General features: G+C 42.0%; 1 protein-coding gene across 1 annotated transcript; it reads left to right on the top strand.

Moving 5' to 3' along the window:
• Positions 1–606: 606 nt before the first annotated feature.
• On the top strand, positions 607–11,513 carry CXCL12 (C-X-C motif chemokine ligand 12). The gene is made up of 4 exons (XM_049790757.1): positions 607–765; positions 4,732–4,849; positions 7,380–7,466; positions 10,089–11,513. Exons 1-4 carry the CDS (start codon positions 705–707, stop codon positions 10,180–10,182), a joined length of 360 nt encoding a protein of 119 aa, XP_049646714.1. The 5' UTR covers positions 607–704; the 3' UTR covers positions 10,183–11,513.
• The last annotated feature ends 14,304 nt before the right edge of the window (positions 11,514–25,817 follow it).

The following is a 25,817-nucleotide window of genomic DNA, read 5'->3' on the forward strand; positions in this document are numbered from 1 at the left end:
ACTGTCTAAAATATACAGGAGCTTGGAAGCACCCAATCAGGGCCCCCTAAACTTCACTATGAGGTGTGGGGACTGAGATGAGTACATTTCACAGTTCCCAGAATAGAGGAGCAAGAACTTTGGGGGCTAACTTCTCTGTAGTTCAATCTCCTGTTAAAACCCCAAACTTTGCATGGGAAAAAAATTACAATTACGGGTCAGCCTGGACTTTGGGGTTCAGAGAACCCGTAACCTTGGAAGGCCCGCTCAAGTCCAGAGCCTAGGATCTGCAGCCAGCCAGCCCGGCAGTCTATCCTCAAAACATCTGGGCGGGCGCTTTGAACCTCTTCGGGGTACTGCAGAATCCTCCAGCTGAGTGTCTGTCGCTTGGCTCTCTGTCTTGGGTTCGCATCCACCTTTAGGCTCGGGACTCAACCTGTGCGTCCGCGTCCTGGGAGCAACAGCAGCCCCCTCGGATTCTTGCCAAGTGGAACCCCCAGAGGAGGACCTAGGGTTGGATCTAGAGGCCAGATCCTCTTTGTGGACGCGGCTCCGGGCCTGTCCCTCCCCCCTTGGCGCCCCGCCTCGGCCAACCCCGCCCCCGGCCCGCTCCTCTAAAGTGGCGATCGCCCGCCTCCCGCCACCGCACTTTCACCCGCCGCCGCCGCGTCCTCTCCTCCTCCTCCTCCTCCTCTGCGCCCCCGGCCCCGGTGCCCGCCCGTGCCATGGATGCCAAGGTCGTCGCCCTGCTGGCCCTCGTGCTGGCTGCGCTGTGTCTCAGCGACGGTGAGTGCGCGCGGGCCTCCGGGATGCAACTTTTGGAGCGCGCTGATCTCCTCCACCTAGAATCGCTTCTCTTGGCTGCTTCTGTCTTCGCTGCGCGCTCGCTCTGCTGGCGCGCTGCGCTTCCTCGGGGTGCGGGATTCGAAGCTTGCCCCTCCGAGGATTCGGTGCCCAGGAGCGGCATCACCGCTTTCCGCAAAGGCACCCCCAAAATCCCGGGGAAAGGAGAGGATTGAGGCCCTAGATGGGGAGGATGATAGGGGTGGGTGAGTGGGAGCGAATCGAATCGAGGGCGCGTGCCGGGCCAACGCAGAGAGGGGCACCCCCCTGATGCACTCCCGCAAGAAATGTCCCGGTTCCCAGATGGAGACTCAGCTTCTTAAGGTGCTAAAGAAGCGAACGACCCAGAACCAGAGCTAGAGAGAAGGTTTTTCCACTTGGCACCGCTTGTTTTGGAGATGCAGCTCCAACTTTTTATTTTCCCTCCACAACTGCAACTGCATGCCCCTGTCCCCCTCCTTTTTGCTCTCTTCTTTTTATCTCTCTTCTCTAGCTTCTTTCTCTCTCCCTCTCCCTCTCTCTTTTTCTTTCTCTTTCTCTCCCTCCTCCTTTCTCCCATCCCCCCCTCCTCCTCTTTCTCCCCCTCACTCGCTCACTCTCCATCCCCCCAAACTAGTTCTCTCTTTTCCTACTAGAAAGTTTACTCGGCCACTCTCAGGTTTGCACCTCCAAGCTTCTACATATCTCTTTCTTGATCCTCATTGGCAGGTGAACTAATCTTTGCACCCAAGCTTTCCTGGTAACCTAAGAGAGGGCCCGAATTAGGGATTATCCAACCCCCCATGCTTCTCCCCAGCTCCCATCCCTTGCAACCTGAGTCTTTATAGCTGGCCTAGCAGGCAGCCTAGCTACCCAACACTCTTCTCTGGAAAAGACACTGCTGCAAAGTTCAGTCACCAAGGCCTTAGGCCACTGGGAACACTGGTGTCCAGTTTCACTAGGAGGGGAGAACTTCTCTCTCTCTCTCTCTCTCTCTCTCTCTCTCTCTCTCTCTCTCTCTCTCTCTCTCTCTCTCTCTCTCTCTCTCCTTTCTTTACTTTGAAGCTATAGAGAAAGCTCTCCATCTTGTCACTGGACACCCTTACTGCAAATCAAAATAAACTTCTTGCAGAACACAAAACAAAACTATGTTGATGAGGCTGCAATGCCTAGTTTGACTTCTAAGTCTCCAGCAACTGCGGGGAAGGACTAACAGTTACTCTGCAGCCATGATATGATCTTTGTTAAATCCCCAACACCTACCTAGGGTGTAGGGCTGAATTCAAGCCTCCTCGGATCTAAGGTGAATAGACATGTAGTGGTCCTGGAAGGAGGACCAGAGCAACCAGGCTGACCCTGGAAAGCATTCTTGAGAGCTGTTAGAATGGCAGAGAACAATGATCGAAGGCAATTTCTCAATTTTCTAGCCTGTATATATATATATATATATATGCTCAGACAACCAGGTCTTGAAGGAGACTGTGGTTTGGTCCCTAACGGTTCTGTGGTTTGGTGAAAGTGTTGCTGTCCATTTCTGGCTGATCCTAGTGGCTTCCTCTCCTGGAGAGCTTCAGAAGACATTCAGTGCAAGAAGTTGAAGTCTCAAACAAAACTGGCCTGAGGTTGCAATGTTGGAGTAGGGTCTCATCCCAAACTCCTCACCCTGAGAAGAGGAAACAGTTGTCCCCCTGAATAGCCCTCTCAGCAGCCCAGTAGGTCTTCTGAATCTAGGCTGGCCGGATTCTCATTAAATGCACATCTGTGTGCTTCTGATTTTCTGGCAACCTCTATGTCCTCTATCTCTAGACTACATTTCTAAGACGCCCTTATTTAGGCCAAGACTCCATCTGTGGCTCCTGCCCTTCCTCTTCTAACTGACCACAGCCAAACATCTGGGCTCCTTGGGTTTCTTGGGTTTTCAGTTCTTAAAACATGGGTGGGTTAGTTGGAGGGGTCCAGTTTTTGTTTCACATGATGACTCCCTGGGAATGACTGAAGCAGATCAAAGTTCACCAGGCTCCCACACCACATCACATCTGGTCCCATCAGGCCTCTCACCTGTATATGCCATAGCATCCAAATGTTTATCAGTTTTCATAAGACTTGGAAAAAGCTAAAGAAAAAGGCTTTTAGTAAAAAAGCACTTGAGGAGCTGTCACTTCACCTGTTGAAGTCTCTCATTTGATGGGATTTCAAGCAAGAATATATAGGAACTGCCTTTGAAAGAAATGGATAGATATTTCCAGGGAAATAATTAAAGAAAAGGGAGGGAAAAGGAAGTGGGTATTTTAAGATGAAACTAGATTCTAATTTCTAGCCAAATCTCTCCTGCTTGATTCCTGGAGCCCAAAGAGTTTCTTAGACTTACTGGGGAGCTGCAGCCCCCACTAGCACCCCTCTGACACCCCTCTGTTCTACCTTGGGTTTAAACCTTTTTCTGGCTCTCTATTGCTCTTCCTCCCCAATCTGCTCAACTACTAATAATTTCAAGTAAAGTTCTACACAAGACTGCCTAGACCATTCCCTGCCTAAAGGAGAGACTCTTCCTTTCATCCCTCAATTCTGGAGTTTTTTACTAGGTGATTTGCTAAAATTCAGACTCTTCCCATTTGCAGCTGTGTTGAAGCTGGTACTTGCCTGAGGCTTGATGGAGATGAATAGGTCAGGGATCAAAAGATAAAGGCACTCACTGGTTCTCTCTACCTGGAGCTCTCTTGAAGTCCTGCCTCTCCATTCATGCTGAGTTTTGTCTCCTGATCTGTTTTTCCTTCTGATTTGCTGGTTTAAGTAGGCTCTTTGGTCAAGTCTAAGCTAACCCCCATAGTCTTAAAAGTTTTTGAAAAGACTCCTTTGCTCACAGGTTATATTATTATTTTTAAGGTTTTCAGTTTCTACTTTTTCCCCAGGACCATTAGGAGTCTTTTGGGAACTCTGTAAACTGCACAGTTGTTTTGATTTATTTTTAATCTCTTGACTAATACTCTCAGACATATCTTTAATCCATGATAAAAGGATCCACAAATTCAAATAATGTGGGGGTATTAGGAGGGCTTGGATAAAATGTACTGAAATGCACACACACACACACACACACACACACACACACACACACACACATATATACATTTTGTGAATCCAGCTCCCCACCCCCACTCCAGGCATGCAATTCTGATTTAGAAGTTGAATGGTGGGTTTGCTGGAGCCCTCTGCTAATTTACACTAATGAGTGTCAATTATAGTATTTTGCAAATTGTCTGATTTGGCAAACAAAGATGTAATGTGACCCTGGGGGCTAGAGCATTTTGGCAGTGGGAGTCACTACTAGTGAGAAGGTGGACTTTTGGCCTGCCCTCTGGAGATTCTTTTGTGGTTGCCTGGGATTAAGGTGAATGCATGCTATCTGAAACTAGAGTACTCTTTGGGGGAGAGTATACTCCTAGGGCTACCTCTGAGACTCTAGAGCTGAGGCAGGTGCTAGAGAAGAAAACTGGAATGAGAGCCTTATTTCCACCCACCTCTCAAAGAGGAGTAGAATGGTCTTTTTCTTTGGGGCCTCCAGGGGCTGATTTTGCAAAAAATAGCTAGGTTCCACAGTACCCTAGACTGAAGGAGTGAAAAATTATCTTTTATTATTTCTCCTTGTGTTTGGGATACCTGAACTGGGGGATATGGGTTGCTGAATTTTCTTTTCTTGTACCCCCAACCTCCAGTTCCCTTCTTTGCAAATTTGCCTCTGGCACCGTGGAAGTGTCTCAACTCACCCAGAGCTCAAGATGCTATCCAAGGAGATGTTTGCCAGCCTTAGCTTATCCTATCATCTTGATCCTTCCTTCCTCTCACAGCCTTACATTTAGGATACAGACCCAGGCACTTGTGTCTCCCCAAGTCAGGCAGGATAACACTCTCCTCTGTTCTCATTATCTGTTCCAGGGAAACCGGTAAGCCTGAGCTACAGATGTCCCTGCCGATTCTTCGAGAGCCATGTTGCCAGAGCCAATGTCAGACATCTCAAAATCCTTAGCACTCCCAACTGTGCCCTCCAAATCGTGTAAGTCTGAGTTTCACCCTGGGTGATGTGCATGTAAGAAGCTAGTCCTACCTCACACACAGACTTGTTCCAGCTCAAAAAATGACACATGCTGAGTGGGTAGCCGTGGCCTTGTCGTAATTAGAGGCAGCTGTTTTACAAGAGGAGCTTAGCTTACCGCCAGGAAAAAGTTTCAAAGCCACTCTTCCCTTTGTGCCCCACTGTGCTCTGAGTGTTCCTAATCTCTTTTTCTCAAGCTTCTTCCCTTCAGCACAGGAAATGATAGCCACTAGCCCTTTGCTAGTTACAGTTTTATCTAGTCTACAGATTTCAAGAATTTGGTGGTTGAAATAAATTCCTTATCAGAGAACAGAACTCTCAAGACCCAAATTCAGTTCAAGTCATTCATAATCATTGGGTATATTTCAATTTTTTTTTGATTCATTTAACTGCATTTTCTTAAATGAAAGCATAACTTGTTTTATTCTGATATTTTATTTTATTCTGATATTAATGGCAGCCAATAGCATTTGATTCCCATTCGTATAGGAAAATAAGACAAACCAAAATCATCCATCTGTGGCACTGACACACTAGCTTTCTTGTTAGTGCTGCAGGAGATTGGATGCAATGCAGAAAGAAAGTCACATGCAACTGCAGGTCAGTGTCTGCCTTTGTACAGAGCCCGTGCCATAATGGCCAGCAATGGAGAAGGAGCCCATAAGTCTTCGGGAGAACTTACTTGGAAAGATCGCAGGGCTAACAATGATGTGGAGATGAGAAGTCAGAATAAAAGTTGCATCTGTTGAGATTTCTCCCTACACCAGCTATTTCCCCCATTGTGTTTCTTCCTTAGATGCTGCTTCTTCCTAGACTTTGCTCCCCTGAATGCACTTGTGACTACATCTTGAAGTCACTATCAGATAAATGCTTCTTGCAATTTACTTATATTATAGTAAAATACTCTGTCTTTTTGGCAAGGGATTTTTATCAGATATAGAATTCAGCTAAATTAGCCCTGCTCTCTAGCACAAATTATGCTGGTTTGCTAGCCTGGAAAGAAGCCAAATGTAAATCTGAACAAAAAAAATTTTATAAACAGTGGTACCCAGATCCAAACGTGGTCTGTTTTTCTCTGTGCCACACCCTTGCATAACGTAGTCACTTAACAGACACCCTGCCTGATGATTTGGGTGGGTACCTCTAGCTATCAGATAACCCTGGTTCTCCTTATGGACCTACGGGGGGCTGTTAGGGCAGTGAATCCTTTAGCTGTGCCAGAGCCCAGAGCTTTATGGAAAAGGACAGAAATATAAGTGCAAACCCTCTGACAGGTATTTTCTGGTCAGGAGGCTTGAGATGTGGGAGGAAAGTACAGCCTAACTTAAATGTGCACGCGTGCACACAGACACGCATGCACACAAACGCGCACACACACACACACAAACACACACACCATGTGATGAAGGCCTGAGAGATAATACAGGGTTTAAGGCACTTCTCTTATTGTGGTGGACCTTGGTTTGTTCTCCAGCATCTCTAGGCCTGATCTTTGAGCACAGAACCAAAAGTAAACCCTAAGCACTACCAGAGGTGGCCCCTCATCCTAAAAATAAACTAAAAGTGAGATCACAGGGAATGAACCTGTGAACCTCTCCGGAAACCATGTTTCTGTTGGGATGAGAGTAGCTCCTGCATTGCCAGTCCATTACTGCCCTCTCCCAGCCCATCCTCTTGACTGCTGATGTATTTCTACAGGTCTCTTCATGGCTCACTCTAAAGTCAGCCTCCCATGTTTTGTTCTGATAGTCCATCCAACTAAAATTCAGCTTCTGCCACTCTCCGTTTGAAGTTCTCACAGTCCTGAGTCTTGTAAATAAACCCCTCACTTTAGGCCTTACATCTGAACATTAACTTTTTTAAAATATTATTTTATTCAAACCATTGATACTTACAAGTTATTCATAGTTGGGTATTGGGCATACAATTTTTCAGGATCAATCCCACCACCAATGTCAACCTCCCACCACCAATATTTCCAGAGTCCTTTCCATGCCACCACCACCCCACCTTCTTAAGCACATGGTTACCTCTTCTTCCTTTTTCCCCTGTATAGTTTTAACTCTTTGGTTTGTGCTTATTCTCTCCCCCATCCCCTTTTACTTCACTTCCTGGGATGTTTTTGTTTTGTTTTATTTTGGGCCAAACCTAGTTGTACTCAGGGCCTTCACCTGGCTCTGTGCTCAGAAAGCACTCGTGGTCCTGTTCAGGGGAATATATTGATGCGGGGATTGAATGTGGGTCTCCCATGTACAAGACAAACACCCTGCCCATTGTATTATTGCTTCCAATTGCCTTCTTAACCTTCAAAGGCCAGCCCATGTCCTCCTTCCGTGAATTCCCAGAAACTTGGCCCTTCCTGATTCCCAAATCTTGACTTGCTAGATAGGCTTGGGTCTAGTTGTTGATGCAGGTGGGATAATAACTGCACATATTTTAGCCATGCCGCATAGGGTGCAGCTGCCTACTGTCGCCTCTTCTCTTTCTGTAGGGCAAGACTGAAGAGCAACAATAGACAAGTGTGCATTGATCCAAAACTGAAGTGGATTCAGGAATACCTGGATAAAGCTTTAAACAAGTAAGCACACCAGCCAAAATGGACTCCTTGCTAGCTCCACCTGAGGAAAGCTAGAGCCATATGAGAGGTGGAAGGGAAAAAGTGTATGTGGGGGGAAAGACCTGAATGGGAAGAGCCAGGTGTGTCTATGGTCATCATACTGACCACTGGCCTTCCAATGGGCTGTGGTTTGCCCACCATGTAGACAACTGCATTTATAGCCAACGGTACGATATTGCAGCTTGAATTCAACTGTGTCCTGACCCTTGCATATATTGACTATTTTAGGACTGGATTTTTTTCTAAGACCTGGTATTATCTCAACAATATTTCTCATCAGTCCATTCTCTCACAAGCATTATAATCACTTATCATCCTGCTTTCCTATAAAATCAATAAGTACTACAAGATCTGTGTTTGGTTTGTTTTGTTTCCTTTCCCTGGGCATTTGGGCACAGTTAAGTGATGGCCAAGCATGGAGCTCAAAATAAATAAACAAACAAACAAATAAATAAACTCAAACAAACAAAACACCCTCCTCCAGGCCCCTGAAGCTGAGGGAAAGGCTGGGTGCCTTTTGGCCCAGGGTGACTCAGATACTTACCTGTGCTGGGTAGAGCCATCAATTGTCACCTCTTTCAATTTCTGATTGAATATGGGCTCCCTGTAAAAGCCATTGTCACTATGCACTGTGCACAGAGACCCTCCCAGGCCATCCCTTACCACTCCCTGCATCCAAAGGCATGCTAACATCTCAAATCTGTTTCTCATTTATGAAAGCACCTGCACCCTCTGGGGAGGAGATTGATGACTGGTGCTCCCTCCCTGCACCTGTCTTCTCCCTCCCCTCCCACTCCCCTCTGGCTCAGATTCTCTGAGATCCTTCTCTTGTCTCCTCCAGACTGGGGCTGGTCCTCCCCTGGAGGGGGTGAGAGCAAGTCTCTTATCTTTTTACAAAAGACAAGTTTTTGCAGAATCTGATGCAATTTCAATCTGAGTGCTTTCTTTGAAGAATTTGATTTCTGTGATTGCCTCTGAAGTCTATGTGTGCTACAAAACTCTTCAAATGCTGAGATTTTTCAAATCAGAAGTTAAAAAAAAGAGAATAAATAAACAAGCCTCTTGTAGCTAACCCCTTCTGAAGTTGCAAGCAGGTGTCAGGTTTCAATCAGAAATGTTGGCAAGATAAACTTTCAATGCTTTATGGAAATCCACGGATGGATGAACTTGGTGGTATTTGTAACTTTTATATATACATACATATATATGTATATATGTATATATACATACACATATATATACATATATATTTTTGTCTATGTGTGTGCATTTTAAAATGTTTCTTTAGAAAAACTGTATTCAGAATATATTTATAGTCAAACAGCTCATATATTTGAGGTGGAGCCATATGAAATGTCAGTAGGTTATAATTTTCTATTAGCTACTGGCAATTTGTAAAGAAATAGAAATGATATGCAAATGTGATTTCAGCTTTTTAATATTAGCCACAATGTATTTTTTCACCTGTACTAAAAAATGTATCAACTGTGACAAATATATGCACTAGCAATAAAATGCTAATTGTTTTATGATATAAACCTCCAACTGGATGTGGGGATTTATTTACCTGAAATAAAATTCATGAGTTGTCAGACGTCAGCCATGTACATTTCTGGAGTTTCTGAAGATACAATGGCTTATTTGTCAAGCGACTTATATCTTTCCTGACAAGTTCATGTGTTAGCACTCATGAGCCTGGCTTAGGGGCAGATGAGAGCTGCAACTCTAGATTTTGCCTTTTTTTGAAATCCAGTAGAGGTGGTGGTGCTATTTTTCTGAAGAATACTACTTTACTTACTATTCCTTCTTCCCTTCCTTCCACCCTGATTTCCCTAACACCCCCCTCCCCCCATGTAATCTGCAGAGATTCAGGCCTCATAATATCCAGCTTTTACATTTTCCCATGTAAAGATCCCATAATTCCAGATCCTGGCTAATATCCAACTTTCCCAGACACAGGTGGTCTTATCCCATAAATCATTAAATACCATTCAGCTTGAATCATTTTAATGTGACAGGCATGAGCCAGTTGCTCTAATAAAATTCTGCTAACAAGCTTTTTCTCTTGCTCTTTAGAACAATCTCAGTCATTATCAGAGGGTATCCACAAGCCCCCTGAGATGAGGAGGTATGGTTGGCCCAACTTCTCTCTCCTCTCCTAGGTGGAATTTTGGGTCTTCAATCATTAAGGTGTTCTTCCATTCTGAAAGGCGCAGTTGTTTTAGATAAAGAGCAGCTCTGCCTTAAGAAATCAGGAAGCCTGATTGAAAAAACAGAGCAAGCATAGCCTGGCTGGGTTTGCCCATACAATCTGTTAGGTGAGAGCCCTTTTGGGGACCTCAGATACTAGTGGGAACCAGCATTGTGGAAAAATAGCACTTGATTTAACCAACGGTAGGTGTCTTGGAAGCCCAGATCCCATTTTTCTGAATGATAAAAATTATCTAATTTATGAAGTTACTGATGAACACCATTTTGCCAGGTGCTTCCCGACCTAAAGCTGACTACAGAGTTTATTATGCAGGCTGAGACAGAGTGTTGTTCATTTCCACATTATTAATGCTTCTACCAATTCTATCTAAGGGGGAGCAGAGAAGAAAAAGTGGGGAAAAGAGAAAAGATAGGAAAAAAGAAGCGACAGAAGAAGAGAAAGGCTGCTCAGAAAAGGAAAATCTAGTTCTCTGCCACCTCCAGATGGACTGCAGTGCCTTCTGCTCTCACCTCTGCCAACTCTCTGTAAATTTGTTCTCACCTTCCTCCAGGGCCAGCCTGTTGCCTACTGGGGTCCACTTAGGCTTCTGTGGGGGCAGCACATTATCACCCCATCAGGCCCTACTGGTTGCTATATTTATGTGCTTTTTGAATAGCTTTTGCTGGCCTACTAATTTATGAAAGAGATAGTTGTACAGAAATGGGAATATGGGTCCACGTGTATGGGAAACTATCTAGAATACCCACTTGATCTCCTGCATCTCCTTAGTTTGTTGAACCCCCCCACCTCATCCTCCAATCTACACTCCCTTTCTTAGAGTCCCTGATGACTCTTGAACTCACACAGCTCCACACACATTTCCATCCAAGACCGAGATGAATGGCCTCCAGGCCAATGCATGCAGTTGTCTCCCTTGAAACAGTCAGCCTTCACTTGTCAGGGGTCTGTGCCCACCAACCTTTCAATTCCTACTGGTAGTGCCACCACCCATCATCAACTTCCTGGGGCAAAGCTGAATATGGCCTGGCTATTCAGAGGTGACTCCTCCAGATGCCTGGGGGCTGGCCCTCTGCCAACCTCCCTGCTGGATGGAACTTCTCTAGCGCCCCTTCTGGGCCTTGCATTGTGTGAGCTACTTTACTTCAGTGGATTTCTGGAGATCTTATGGGGGAGAGAATGTGGCTGTAGAAATACTTCTCAGGGAGCCCTCTCACCAGGCAATCCAGTGTGTAGCTTTTGTCCTTGACTCGGTGTATGAAGAATCTACAGCTCCAGGAACTCCTCACTTATTTTCATGAGGTTCTGGGAAGCAGGGGAAGAGAATAAGGTGATTGTGGGTGAGTGGGTACAGCTGCCTCTAGTCTCATTCATGGGAACTATCTGCTTAAACTGAATGTAGTTTAATTTTGTTCTCTTCCTTCCCAATATGCGTAAGAGATTTCTTGCCAAGTCTTTGTAATTTGGACCAGAAGGAAAAGAAAACAGATGGGGGACTGAGTCCCTCTTTCAGTCATGCTTTAAAAAAGAACACAGTTTGAGTAACTAAGCTCCTCACCACACACAACCTTTGGCATGTATCAACATGCACCCTGGACCTCTCCTCCTGGTTCCAGTATGCAGAAGAATGATTTGGTTTGAGGATGGAGAAGATAGATTTCATAAAGCACTGAGTCCTCATGTGTTAACAAGAACTGTTGATGATCTTAGCTATTTGCTTGCTCCTCTGGAGAAGTTTCACCCTGGATAGTGCAAAGACCTTTGCTTCACAAGGAAGTCTCTTTTATCTGGCGAAGTATAACAAATATTGCCCTTTGTCAGGTAACAACAGAGGATAGGGTGGATGCCTATCTCTACCACTGAAGGCCACTACATGTTGGCTAGGCTGCCATGAGCAGCTATCCCTTCTGTGGAAGCCAGCAGTAATCCTGCCATGAATTGGATGGCATGGGGCACTTGGCTGTGGCAGCACTTTTGGGTCACACCAATGACCCCTGCTATTTGCCTCTCTGTGCAAATAGGAGAGGGTGGTTGGCTGTTCCCGGTGCTATATAGTGCTCAGGGAGATCACTCATGCCAGGGAAGAACCAACTCTGACATATGAGGGAAGCTGGTGCTATGGGTACAGTCTGAAACACCCGTTTAAGAAAGGCAGAGTTGCATCTGTCCTATCTTTTCAGTAACCCCATTTACCTAGGCCCTCACTGTCTCTGAAAGGCAGACAAATCCAGCCACATGGAAGAGTGGGTCACTGAAAGAACCAGGGAAATGCACCACTTCTCTCCTGGAGGAGGAGATTAGGTAGGCCTCAGGCTTCTTCTGCCAGGTAAGATGAGCTCCTATTCTGCTCACTGTAGTTGTACCTGGCACCGGGCTGCATCTACCAAGAGGACCCAGGAGAGAGTGAGTGTGGGTGGTAGGTCAAGCAAGTGATTGGTGGCACTAGAATTCTGGTGAAGACTTGCTTAGCAAGATTATAGCCTATGTTGTGTCTGAGAAGCCATCCATCATACCACCTGCTGTAGCAAGCCATACACATCATTCTGTCATGTGTGACCAATGTGCCTGTGTGCCCTCTTATGTCTTCCATGCCCCTTGCTTGCTGCTTCCTTTCATTATCACTTCCCATCTTACATCAGCTTTTTACTTCAGCCCCACTTGCTATTACCACCATGCTCTGCTCAAGGCCTTTGAGAGATGCTTGTCTTGCCATGCCTACAATTTGAAAGATAGGTTTGAAGGTCCTGCTTCTCAGATGTGTGGCCTGGCCATTGATGGAACTGCCTTTAATGGTATCTCCCTCTGTTCTTGTTAACAGGAGGTCCAAGATGTGAGAGGCGCAGGTTGTGTCAGATGCCTGAGGAACCCTTACGATAGGAACCCAGGTCTGAAAGCAGTGTTAGGAAAGGCCTCAGGGGCTCCCCTACATCCAGTTAGGCCCCATTTATGTCCAAGGGTTTTGGTCTGTGTTTTGCCTTCCTTTCACCATTTAATTTTCTAGCAAGATATATGGTGTTTATTTTTCATTTAGTTTTATTATCAATGTCACTGGTGACAGGAATTTAATTATTTTACTTACTTTATCATAATATCTTCCCCATGGAGTCACTGATCTCCTCCAGCTTCCTGAGTTTTTTATCACTGAGCTGCTCTGACTGGGGCCTCAGACTCAGGGAATCTGGCCCACATTATTCCCTGGGATGGCGAATCATCAGGAAGTGTCAGGACCAATCAGCACGAACAAATCCTGGGGATGGCTGCCCTATGGAGCAAGGTGATCTTTTTGAGGGCTGGTATCTAGAAGGTCATGAAGTAGCCTCACCCACCCTTCAAGTAAAGACAGTGAGGTCTGCCCCTTTGGGAAATCTTGAGGCTTCCCTGAACTGGGACCAGCAAAAATATGAGGCCAGGCTAGGGTGAGATACAGCCCTCATCCCAGCTCTTCTCTGCATCCATCGTGTTCTTACATCATTCTCTCTCTCATCCATCATCATCAGCATCAATGACTGTCTCCATGACTATGGATCAGGACTCTCTCAAGACCAAAGCTTTAATTTAACCTGGGCTCCAAGAGGCACATCCAAGTATCTCATGTTACTAAGTTCCGAAAACACTGTGTGTCTGTGTCTTGTTTGGAATATTGTATGTTGTCCATCCTGTGTTGTTATTCACCTCCACTATCCCTGAAGCATGTACTGTGGGTTCTTTGTATGCAAAGGCTGAGGGTGAGGAGAAGAATCTCAGGCCTTTGGCCAAGTTCCCGATCAAGGCTGAAGCCAAAGATAAATGGCCTTGATCACAAAACCAGGGATTAAGGAAGCCCAAGGAAATTGAGTTTGCAGCAGTATTCACTTCTAAGGTTAGGAGCCCTCAAATTTTTATGGACATTACCTTAGAGTCATAAATTTTTCTTAATTTTGCCAAGCCCAGCAGTGCTTTAGGAAAAACATAAAAATAATTATCAACTTTATTTTTGTTTTGCAAACCTATCACTTAATAATCAATCATGGATATTTAATCCAAGGGATATTTAATTGGAATGTTTATTTTCAACCAAAATCTAAACTTTAATTTGGGCCACACCCAGTGCAGCTCAGAGTTTACTTCTGTCTCTGCTCAGAAATTACTCCTATAAGGCTCTGGGAACCATATGGGATGCCAGGTATCAAACCCTGATGGGTCACAAGGAAGACAAATGCCCTACCTGCTGTGCTATTGTTCCTAACATTTCTCTCTCTCTCTCTCTCTCTTTTTTTTTAATTTGGTGATCTTATCATCTGTTTCAACTAACAGTGGGCCCTGGATTTTTTTCTATTGTCATTTTTGGTGTTTTGCTCTCAGGACATTCCTTTCAAGAAATAGTAAGTCCTCAGGTTAAAAACCTGGCATTTAGATAATTATTTTGGTCTGAGAAGAGTTTCTGAAAATAAAAAGTTTAAAAGGTTTGGATTTTTTTAAAGGTAGATCCTTGAGGTTTTTAACTCTTGATTTTTTTCTTGTACTTTATTATTTTTCCCCTTTTACTCAAGATACTAGGGAAAAATTTAATTAAAGTGATAGAAAGGACAACACAGAAACACCTACTCAACAGACCCCAGAACCGTAAATACAAAAACAAGTATAGTAAAATAATCTTAAAGAATTTTTTTTTTTAGATTTAGTAATATTGCATTGTTAGAGAACCTAGGTTAAGCATTTCAACTAACATTCATTTAGATTGAATCTTTGGTAGAAACCAAGCAAGGCAATTTTATTAAAAAAAATAATATCCCCAGACTAGTTCTGTTATTGACAAAATATTATGTGATGGTATCTGTTAGTATGATGAGGGATGCAGATCTGATTTCAAATTCCTGTGTTGAAATTATACTGCCATTCTAATAGTCTAAATTACTCACGAACTATTAAATGTTTAAGGTTTTTTTCTTAATTTAAAATACATAAAAACCTCATGGAAAATTTGGAAGCATTTTCCACTTGAATGCTGGAACTAGAATCAATAAATCCTTTAATGCAGGAAAATAAGCATATCTCTAAATCTTCACTACATTTAAATAAAAAATATTCCTATTTATTTCCATATAAGAAAGCAGCAACTTCAGTGAAAAGTATTTGTGTAACAATCTCCTCCAAAAATCTCCTAAGGAGAGACTGCCCAGCTCAAGCAAATATGCATTCAAATAGGTCATTTGCAAAGGAAAAGGCTAATCCACTCCCATCCTTTGCTTTCAAATTACAGTTCAAATGCCCAGGTTGATTAGGGATCACCCCACTGTTCTCCCATTTCTGTGCTGCTTCTACCTGACATTCCCTGGGGCTTCCAGAACTTTCAGAATGAATTTACAAAATTTCCTTTGCTGCCAGCCTTTGCATTAGGACCTATCTGTGGAGGGGGGATCTGGGATCCCAGGCATGCTGTGTGTTGGAATCTGAATTTGTTCCATGTGTTGTTTGCACTGTTCTTTGTCCTGTGCCTGCTAGGTACTGAGACTCCAGCAAGAAGGCTCAGGAGAGAGAACCTCTTCTTGTTTCCTTTTCTCTAGAAAAGGATCCTTGTGGAGCCAAGGGTTTATAAATCTCAAATGATTCCTATTATCCCACTGTAAAACATTTCCAATTATTGCCATTGGATTGGAATGGATTCTTCCATGGTTCCATTTTGTGACCATTGGTATTTTCAGTAGGACTCCCTCCTGGAAGAAATAAACCTGGGAAAGGTTTTTATTCCTTTATGCAGCTGTATGAGGAGAGTTGTGGGTCCTGATTTCTGACCACTTGGAAAGTGCTCCCTATAAACACCAGGTTGCCTAAGCAGATGCCTGAGCCCTTATCAAAAGAAAATAATCAAAACGGCAAACATGCTATTTTGTAGCCTCGCTGAATTCTCAGTTTCTAGCAGTGATGGTTTGTTTCGGTGTTAAATGTGATTAATACTGTATTTTGTATTGTTTAAATTGGATCTCCCAGATAATGTGAAATGGTCCAAGAGAAGGCAGCTTCCTGTATGCAGTGTGCTTTAAGAAAATTCTTTTGAGAAACAATTATTTCTACTTTGAAGTTATATCAATGAAAAGATGTATATGCACTTATAATTTTCCTAATAAAGACATGTATTCAAAAATAAGCCAATGGTCTGAAGTAAGTGTTACCATTTGAAATTTTCCAGGGTTATTTTTTTCTCCTTCCAACCCAACACAGAGAGGCTGTGTAATCCTAGCTTTAGTGGTTAGTGAAAAACAGGTCATTGTAATCACACTAATCATAGGCAAGAATTCTTGGGATATACTTGCCTTTCCTAGTCACCTGATACTGACGCACTTCACTTTTTCTTTAAATGTTCCTTAATTTTCCTGGAAATCTATCTTAAATGTAATAGACATCTTCCTTAAGGATGATATGCAAGGCTTAATATAATTTTCTAACTGCTAAAAGGAAAACCTACACTCTGACCTTCTCAGCCTTAATAAAACACAACAAAGACCTTAACCTTGTTGGATTTGTCTAGGTTCCAGGATTTTCTATCCTATGCAGTGACCCTCCTGGAAGTCAGATGCTGGGTCTTTATATGGCTGTTAGGAAGCCCTGTCATGTAACTGGAAGGTGGGGTTACCCCATACACATTTGTTGCATAAAAATAGCCCTTTCACCGTCTTTACCCTCTCCACAGTATATCAGGTTGGAAACAAATAAGAGGTCAGCACAAAAGGCCAGAACTTCTACATGACCTGTGGTCCAGAATTCCTTGCCTGCTTGATGCACATGTGACCATATCACCCCTAGGCACAGAACCTGCTGGATTATTTATAAAGTGGCCAAAATACAGTTGCTAGGCTGCAGATAGACTAGCAGGGATCTCAAACTCACAGCCCTCGTACATTTTGTGGCCCTGCCCTAGAGGAATCTTTTTGTTTTGTTTTGTTTTTGTTTTAGTTGTTTGGGTCACACCCCCCAATGTTCAAGGCTTACTACTGACTTTGCACTCAAGGATCATCCCAGCTTTGCCTCCTGCGGCCCCCAGGTAAATTGAGTTTGAGACCCCTGGCACTAGCGAAAGAAAGAAAGAAAGATGGGGACTGCCATGACAGATAACAGTGTGGTGTCTTGGAACAAGCATGGGTGTGAAGAATGGCAGTCCTATGCTTGAACTTAGACCACATTGAGGAGATAACCAATCAGTCAGTCTGGTTTAGCAGACACTAGTCCTCTGCTCTATGATCAGACCAATTGCCTTGAGTCTCCGTACCCCCAACTATAATACCAAAAATACCTAACTCTGACTTGTCAGGATTAGAATCAGAGTGTATTTATAGAAACCATTTTGTTCCCTCTATACCTGCTATTTTGTAGGGGACTAAAAATGGGAGTAAGAGTCATCATCACATCTGCATTTACTAAGACCCTCAAATCCTGCCTACAGCAAGAATTAGAAGTGAACTTGGTAGTTGAACCTACTTGGGGCAGGTTCTGAGTGTGTAGTCTTTGTTTCAGGGCACTCCTCAATTACTGCTAAACATAACTACCAGTGGATAAACCTTCAGACTACTGTTGACTCTATAATATTGTCACATTTTTAACGTCTGTGGCTAGGTTTTTGGTGACTAATGCAACTCATTTAGTCAGCTGACAATAACTATGTCAGTCCAATACTTGATGTTATGGACATAGGGGTGAGCTAAATGGTTTGCTCCCGACAGACATAATGCCTGTAATTAGGAGTCTACAGCTTGCCAAGAGTGAATAGCTCATAGAGTAGGGATTGTGGATAAGATGCATCCAACTGTTAGCGCAGCTCAGAGCAGAACTACAATCAATTTAAGTATGTATGTATGTATATATATGTATATATATGTATATACATATATATATGTATATACAATATTCAACCACTTCACACCACCACCAGCTTGGTACAAGGCATCTTGGTACAAAGTACAAGTCTATCTCTTTGGATTACTGAACTGGGTTCTAACTAGGTTACTCTAAGCACCAAGAATAAATTCTCATGATTCCTGGTCATATTACCCTTCTCAAGTTCTTTAGGATCTCAAAGGTTTGTATAAACTGGCCTCTGATACCTCTTTCTCTTCACCTCTCTCCATCACATTGGACTCTTCCCTAGTAGCAGTGGTGGGCTACTTTTTTTTCAACTGAGCCAAATCTCGCCAAAACCATGATTGAATTTTATTTTGAGAGCCGCACAGGGTGCGCACTGACAGAGGCTAGGAGCAGAGTCCTGTCTCCTGGAGCGGCTGCCTGGCACACAGAAGAGCCGCATTCAAAAGTGGAAAGAGCTGCATGTGTCTCGCGAGCCGAGGCTTGCCGACCACTGCCTAGTGTAAGCTGAACAAGCCATCTCTAACTGAGAATGTTTACATTAATAGGTGTTCAATGCTTAGTTCTATATGGTGATTACCTTATTCATTTAGTCTCTGCTCATGTTCACTTTATCTCTGCTCATGTTCATTTTCTGCATTTTCAGACTCCCTACCTAATTTCTGGATTTCTCTTTTATTCTTTTCTGTTCTTCAGCACCACCTACAGTATTTACTTGCTCATTGTCTATGCCCTCACACAATAATAACTTAATATATTAAGTTCACATAGGAAGATATATAGGGTAATTTGCTCACTGATTATTATTTGTGGTTGGTTAACAGATGATACTAAGGAAATAGTTTAGTGTAAACACATTGGGATCTTTCCTTGCACTCTTTAAAATCAAGATAGCTATATTGCACTGGTGATGGGTGGTGTTCTTTACATGACTGAAACCCAAACACAATCATGTATGTAATCAAGGTGTTTAAATAAAAAAAAAAGAAGAAGAAAAAAAGATAGCTATATTCACCTCACAATGTTGTGCATTTGCTTGTACACTTAAGGTCATATTGGTTGGCCATTATTTGAATTCAGATCCATTGTTATTTAATATTTGGACATCAGAAATTACATATACAGCTCCTTCTCTAGAACTGATGTATTTCATTTTGATATCCACACAAGGAAAACCAGGAACACTGTTGTCTAAATACTGTTTTCTTATGGAGATCTGCACACATCTGCTGTACCATATGAGTGATTAGGGTTAGACCACAGGATGTCAGTTGCCAGTGCAAAGTCTGAGTGAGATTTGCTGCAGCTGGTACCTTATCACATGCCTGACATGGGGCAATTGGTGAATGACCAGACCCGAGGGTTCAGTCAGAACCCTAAAAAACTATATTTCCAGAAGTTACCATCATATAGCAAAAACATGAAAATCAGCAACCTATATCCAAGGCTATTTTCTACAAATTGACATGCCCAAGAAGGGTCACAATGGGGAATTTTGTCTTGGTTCTGCCTAACTTCCACTATGAGCCCTTAGTTACTAAGATCTCCCTGACTTCTAAGTTCTTTGTCTTTCCCATTGCCCTTTCCTAATGTGGGCCTCAATCTACTCTGAATTTTTCTAAGCAGCTCTGAAAGTAGATGCATGTAACCAGAATCAGAGATTGGTCTTCCTTCTGAAAAGGTGATGGTGTCAAAGGCCTGGGAAGGGTTGTTGGAAGTGGTTACTGTTTAGCTTTCCCAGGTTCTACCTTGCAGCAGGAAAATTTGCTCAGGAGGAGTAATGATTGGCTCTTTTAAGTTTGAAAGGCCCAGATGTGTTTACCTTGTCCTGGCCTCTTCCCAGAAATTTTTCTGGCCATGAAACTATAGGCCAAAGTCACATTGGCTTGTAGGCTGTGAGGAAACTGCCATTCTGGGAATTTCTGGGCTTGGGGAAGGTGGTTCTTCTTTGTCTACTAAGAAAAAAACACTTCAGTAACTTGTTGGTTCTTAGAACTTGGAAATGAAATATGCTAGTGACCTGACCAGCTCTCTCCAGTTCTTCCCCTGAAAGAGCACCTGCCCAGCTAATTATGTGGCTCCCTTCACAGGTTCCCAAGTGGAACCAAGGTTAATACATTCATTGCATTTCCTTGCATAGGCACAGGACAGAATTTTCAGACTGGAGACAAGCATACCCTATCAGGTATTTGCCATCCAAATGATATATCTGGAATGGCTTGTTCCTAGCAGGCCCACAGAAGTACTCTGTTAGCAACAGCAACACAGTTTTTCTTGACATGCCTCAACATCAGAATACTATGAAATACTGGCCATTTCCTCTGTGAAAGATTCCACCAAAGAGCAGTTCCAGGGTGGCTTTAGAGTACCCACATCAGAATTGGCAAGATGAATCTGACCATAGGCTGACTGGCTCCATAGCTAAAAAAACAAACAAACAAACAAAAAAAACAGTTTCTACAATTTGCAGAGTGGTGACCCAGGTGAAGGCAGTAGAATTGGGATATGGTCTATGCTCTCTCACCTTTAGATATATCTGGCCTTGAATTGATAGTTTATTTAGAGACAATGCAGGAAAATTCTGGTTATGAAATCAGTCTAACTTGTGGAAGCAATGACATTTTACTTGTTCTGTTTTGAAAAAACAATCAATATGAATAGAAAATTTAGAAGAGAAGAAAACGTACTGGAAAACATTACCTTTTTGCACTCAATGGAAAAACGTTTTAAATTCACAGGTCTCTGCTGTGTGTGTGTTTTTAATGTCCAACACAATATTCAATAAAAAGTTGAACAAATAAGTGTCTGGTCTTGTTTTTAGTCATAAAGCCCAGTGAAGAATGTATCTTACTGTCACTAGATACAAGGTAAGACATTGAAATATTTCACTGAATTTCCTTGATTTAATAAGAAATATAAACAGCAATTCAAATAATATAAAATAAGGATACATTTTATAACAATATTATACAATAACTTATTTATTATTTTCTAAAGATATCAATGTTTTATAATTTAATAATATCTTGGAAATAGCATAATCATAATTTATACCTCTATTAAGCCACCTGCTGTGTGTTCTTTATCAGTATGAAGGGCAATTTTCCATGTGCAAAACACCTAATACTTGTTTCCAGGTAATGCTTATTCTAGCAGATGGAGTTATTTAAGAAGGTCCAGAGAGTATCTAATGCCACCCATACTATCCTGTAGTTGTGAACTCAAAGCTCAAATATCTTTGATTTCAAAGCTCACTTTGTTCAGTCTCTGGAGAAGGCAAAGGTTTTTGTCATCTGAGGGAAGACACAGTCTTCTTCACTCTCTTTTTGATGAAATAAAACCAGATCTTACAGAAAGATAGCATGGAGGTAAGGCATTTGTCTTGCATGCAGAAGGACGGTGGTTCGAATCCCGGCATCCCATATGGTCCCCTGTGCCTGCCAGGGGCGATTTCTGAGCTTAGAGCCAGGAGCAACTCCTGAGCACTGCCAGGTGTGACCCCCCCCAAAAAAAAAAAAACACACAGATCTTCCCATACATCAGTTTGCCTCAAGTTGTCCCAAACACATGACATCAGGTGACATCAGAGATATAAGATAAAGCATCAATTCAATGACATAAAACTCATGAAACACCCTGTTGATCTCTTAAAACTGGTCTGTCACTTGTGTGTAGATTTTCCAGTCAGAAAACTATTGAAGTGAGGTCCTGGAGTTTTAGTCAAGTTTTAGCTATAAAACTTCTGCCTAGATTTAGAGCAAGGATAAAACCAAAATTTCCAGAAAAGAACATTTAAAAAGATTTCCTGGGCAATAAAGTGTATCAGCAATATGACTGAGATGATCTTCCAAATTTCTTCTCATTGAGAAATTGTTCCTTTTGATGCACCCAAGTGTTTCTAGTAAAAGTGCTGTTAGTCCTTTATCTCTCAAAACGTCCTTACTTAGGAATGTGAATCCTACTTCTAGGGTGCTTCTCCATAGGCACATGGGGACTTTACTACTCCTAGAGCTATCTGAGACATTTTTTTCTAAATCTTTTCACATGCAATCTTTTTTTAAGTGAAGCAGAATAAGGTCTTGCTTGATCTCAGCAAACCTTAGCATAAAAGCTACAAGGTTCAGGTAATGTGAAAACTAAAGAGCTATTACACTGTATTTTTACTCAAATATGTAAATAACTCTTTAGATGAAGTTTGGGTACAGTTCCTAGATCTTGACTTGGACCAGTCCACATCAGTCTATCTCCACCCTGATTAGACTTCAGTGCCTTTTCTTACCCAATTCTGTTTTATTAACAGAATTGGACAGAATACTTTGTGATAGTTCCCATTCCTAAGGCTCCACAAAACCAAAGAGAGTACATTAGGATATAAGGAAGATACTATAAACTTTAGTGCTAGATAACATCTATAATGGAATCCTAATCCTTTCACTAGTTATGACTCCCTAAAAAAGTTCCTTGGTATTCAAGAAGTCCAAATTCAGTCCCTCAACACTGCAAGTAGTAATTATCAAGCACAGATCCACAGTATCCCCCACATCCTCCTAACATACACACACATGTCCCCTCCTGGGGTTTAGCAATAAAATATCTACAGACTTCAACTATGAAACTGATCCATGTCTTTATTATTTATTATTTTTTCTCCCTTTGCTCTGCCAGAAACTTCAAGAAACAAAGTATTCTGCAGTATTTGGCTCGTCCTCCTCATAACCCCTTCCCTGGGCTTCTCTTATTCCATCTAATTTTAGATTGCTAGATGAGAGAGACCTAGTAAGTGAGAACACCTGAAGAAGGGTGAGGGGCCTCAGTCCTAGTTGCTGGTGCCTTTGGTAATGGATTCACAGAGAACCATGCATGCAAATCTTCCATCACGACTTCTCTGCTGAGCTTCTTCAAGTGTATCCAGTTAGCACTTGAATATCAAAGGCATCTCAAAATTTGTATGTCAAGATAAAACGGAACTCTTCAATTTTGCATCAACCCTTTAAAAGCTTTATTCATACCTTCTCACTGAGTTGGCCTAGCTCAGCATGCCACATGACATTGCTCAGTCTTCAAAGGACATGCCTAGAGTCATCTATATTTCTTCATTTATTTAACCACACCCCTTCCACCTCTCGATAAAAGCCAAATCAAAGTCAAACTCAATTTCTTTAAGTGCTAGGCTTCCAGAACCCCCTGAAACACCACACCTGATTACAAGTGCCCTTAGCTAACTGCCTAGGATACTTTCACTGAATATGGAGAGACATAGAAGGGAAAATCAGTAAGTAGGGAGGGTGGGAGAGGCATCCAGGGGCAAAGAGATGACTGAAAACTTGGTGTAGTAAGTGTTTTATCATTTTTTTACTTTCAGTACTGGGTATTCTCTTGGCAGAGTCATTATGGACTCAGCCTTATATTGGTTTCTTCTCTCATATTGACTGATACTCCAAATGTATATTGAAAGCCTGTTTCTACTTAATACTCAGGTTTAGTGAGTCCTGGGGACTCAGTACATAGGATGGTATTCAGATACCAACAGAGGCTTACTTTATGGGTGAGATTTTGCAAGACACTGTAAAATGGTTTATCTACAGATTCAAGACAAATCTCTTGGTTCCCTGCCTAGGGGTCAAGCAGACAGTGCAGTAGGAATGCTTAGGTGAATATATTTATTTCTTGGAACCTTCAGACCAGATCATCAGAGATCTACTGATGAAAGACTATTGATGAAAAAATAGAACATCTACTAATAAAAGACTGAAATTATGCCCTGGATTTTTCCTCATTTTATATCCAGTGATTGCTTCCTCTCCTCTCCTTTCTCAGGAGATAAATAGCCTGTTATCCTGCCTGCAGCTTTGAAGGGAAGCCCTTCTTTTAGCTCCTTTAATATGACCCTGAAAGAGTGTCAACTTATTTTTTTCCGAGACCTCCAATTGTTCCACATAGATTTTCAGATAATATTTTCCCATATTTTCTACATCTTTTCTAAAAAGTTTAAGTTACTTTTATAATAAAAGTAAACAGTAAAGCTAATGGACAAGGAAAGACAACATTCAGCACACCCCAAGAGAAGCAGCTGCTCCCTGACTTGGATCATTCTGAGTTTAGTTTCAGAACCAATGGAAGCACAGATCTGATCCAATTCTCTGTGGCTTTATGTAAACTAACCATGGCTTTTAGCTCGAATATGAGTTATGATGATGGCCAAAAGGATTTGCTGAGAGAAACTAAATTCTGGAATAAGAACATTATAGTGCCTGTTTTAATTCTACAATCTATATCATACAGGCTGTAGCTCAGGTTTTGAGTTTAAACAGATCTGGGCTTCAATCCAGGTCTAGTCTATTTGTTCACAGACATGTCAACTCACTTCTTTGATCCCCAACCTTGTCTTCCACTGATTACCTCTGATGGTGAGAACTAAATAAGATAATAAACTGATAGTGTTTAGGATAATACATTTTTTTTCCTAAGGGCTCAAAACATAAGAGACTGTTCTTGTAATTATTAAGAGTTATTATGTTTAGAAATAAATTAAAGACTAATATAACATAGTAAGGTAATATAGGTTTTTTATTTTACAAGGTAAGTGTTTCACCCTGCAACAGTCTTTTTTCTGTACCAAACTATATACAAGGACGAACTTTGTCAGCCTAAACATGGCATAGTCCTTTATCCAAATTATCTGTTAAATTTGTTACAAAATGTGCAGCCTATTACATCCTCTAACATTTTACTTCATTCACATAAGATCATCATCTGAATCCTGGTTATAAAAAAATATCCCCAATAATGTCCCCAAAGTTTTAGCTATCAGCATCAGTGGTTTGAGACATGAATCTTTCCTGTGGGCCACAATGGTTTATTATGGTGCTGGATAATTTTAAAATCACTGGCTAACAATACATTGTTGAGGATAGAACCTGGACCTCTACGTGTAGAGCATACACTCTGCCCAATAAACTATTGCTATTTAATTAAACTAAATTTTTCCATTTGTCATGTCAGGTGGATTATTCTTTCCCATTTCAGGTTTACCCATTATAATAATTTGCCATTTCTTTGTTATATTTGTTTTCTATTCTTTACCTGTAAGCTCAAGTAAGTGCATGTACAGCAAAAAAAAAAAAAAAAAAAGCTTTGCTTTTATTTAGTGGGTACCACAAAGGTCCTACCAGGTACATAACAGTTACATAAAGGTTGATCAGATGAATGATTCTCTAAGTCCCTGTTTAGTTTAGAGATAGTAGGAAGGTCTGTGTTCCAGGACAGAGAGTCTAAGGAAAGACCAGAAATTAATGTGTCTCTATGGACATGAACAACATGGGTAAAGAGAGGCAGAATCATACAGTAACCCTTGTCCTGAGGGTTGCCCCTTGATTGCCCTACTAGAGGGAACTAGTAATATTTAAGCAGTGACTTTTCAGAGACTGACATTGAGATGTGGGGAGGTATGGCATGGGTAGGGTGAGGAAGAGTATTTATTACTGAGGAGGGTTTCTGTGGTTCTAAAGTTGGGGATAAGAGGCCTGAGCTTGACACCTAACTGTGGGATGCTAAGCTTTGTTGCTAGGCATCTTGCCCAGGCCACAGCTGGCCAGGCTCAGCTGAGCCTCCCAGGAGAAGAACTGTATAAACAGGATGTTCAAGGCTCAGACACTAATGTGCCTTTGATAAGTGCTAAATCCTTATAGGTCTTTCTTTCCCAAATAGTTTTACTCTTAATTTGAAGTTATAGATCAAATACAGGAAAACCAATTTCATACTTTCCTTCATTTTCCCAAAATTACCATGCTGAAACAAAGAAGGAAAGGGGAAAATGAAAGGGAGAGGAAGAGAAAAAAAAAGATGGTAAAATAAAGGGGCCTTGGGAAAAGAGGGAGGGAAAATAGTGGGAGAAGTAAAGAAAAAGGAGCATGAGAGGGAAAAATATAGAGTAAAGAAGGGAGAGAAGAGTTGAGAGAGAAAGAAAAAGAAAAAAGACTGAAAGGGAATGAATAAACAGAGGAATGGAGGAGAAAGACGTGGAGGAGGGAACTTTACTGGGAACTTAACATATGAATTGATTAATTGATTAATAAATGATAAAGCACACACAATGTGTTTTGGAGCTGCCAAGATTAATAACAAGTAGAAGTGGTGATTATATAACTTTCCTAAAGTAAACTAACTAAACAAAATGGAATTTTTGCAAGTTGGAAGTCTTTAAAGGAACAACTTCTAGGCACTCCCCAGTTGCTAAACACTCAAGTCATAAACACTCTCCTTAAAGAAGT

The sequence above is a fragment of the Suncus etruscus genome, chromosome 17 (assembly GCF_024139225.1).
Source record: "Suncus etruscus isolate mSunEtr1 chromosome 17, mSunEtr1.pri.cur, whole genome shotgun sequence".
Lineage (NCBI taxonomy): Eukaryota > Metazoa > Chordata > Mammalia > Eulipotyphla > Soricidae > Suncus > Suncus etruscus.

Coding starts and splice junctions, on each gene's coding strand:
- CXCL12 (XM_049790757.1), top strand. CDS start 705: ATGGATGCCAAGGTCGTCGCCCTGCTGGCCCTCGTGCTGGCTGCGCTG. Junction 766..4,731: donor TGCGCTGTGTCTCAGCGACG/GTGAGTGCGCGC, acceptor TATCTGTTCCAG/GGAAACCGGTAAGCCTGAGC. Junction 4,850..7,379: donor AACTGTGCCCTCCAAATCGT/GTAAGTCTGAGT, acceptor CTCTTTCTGTAG/GGCAAGACTGAAGAGCAACA.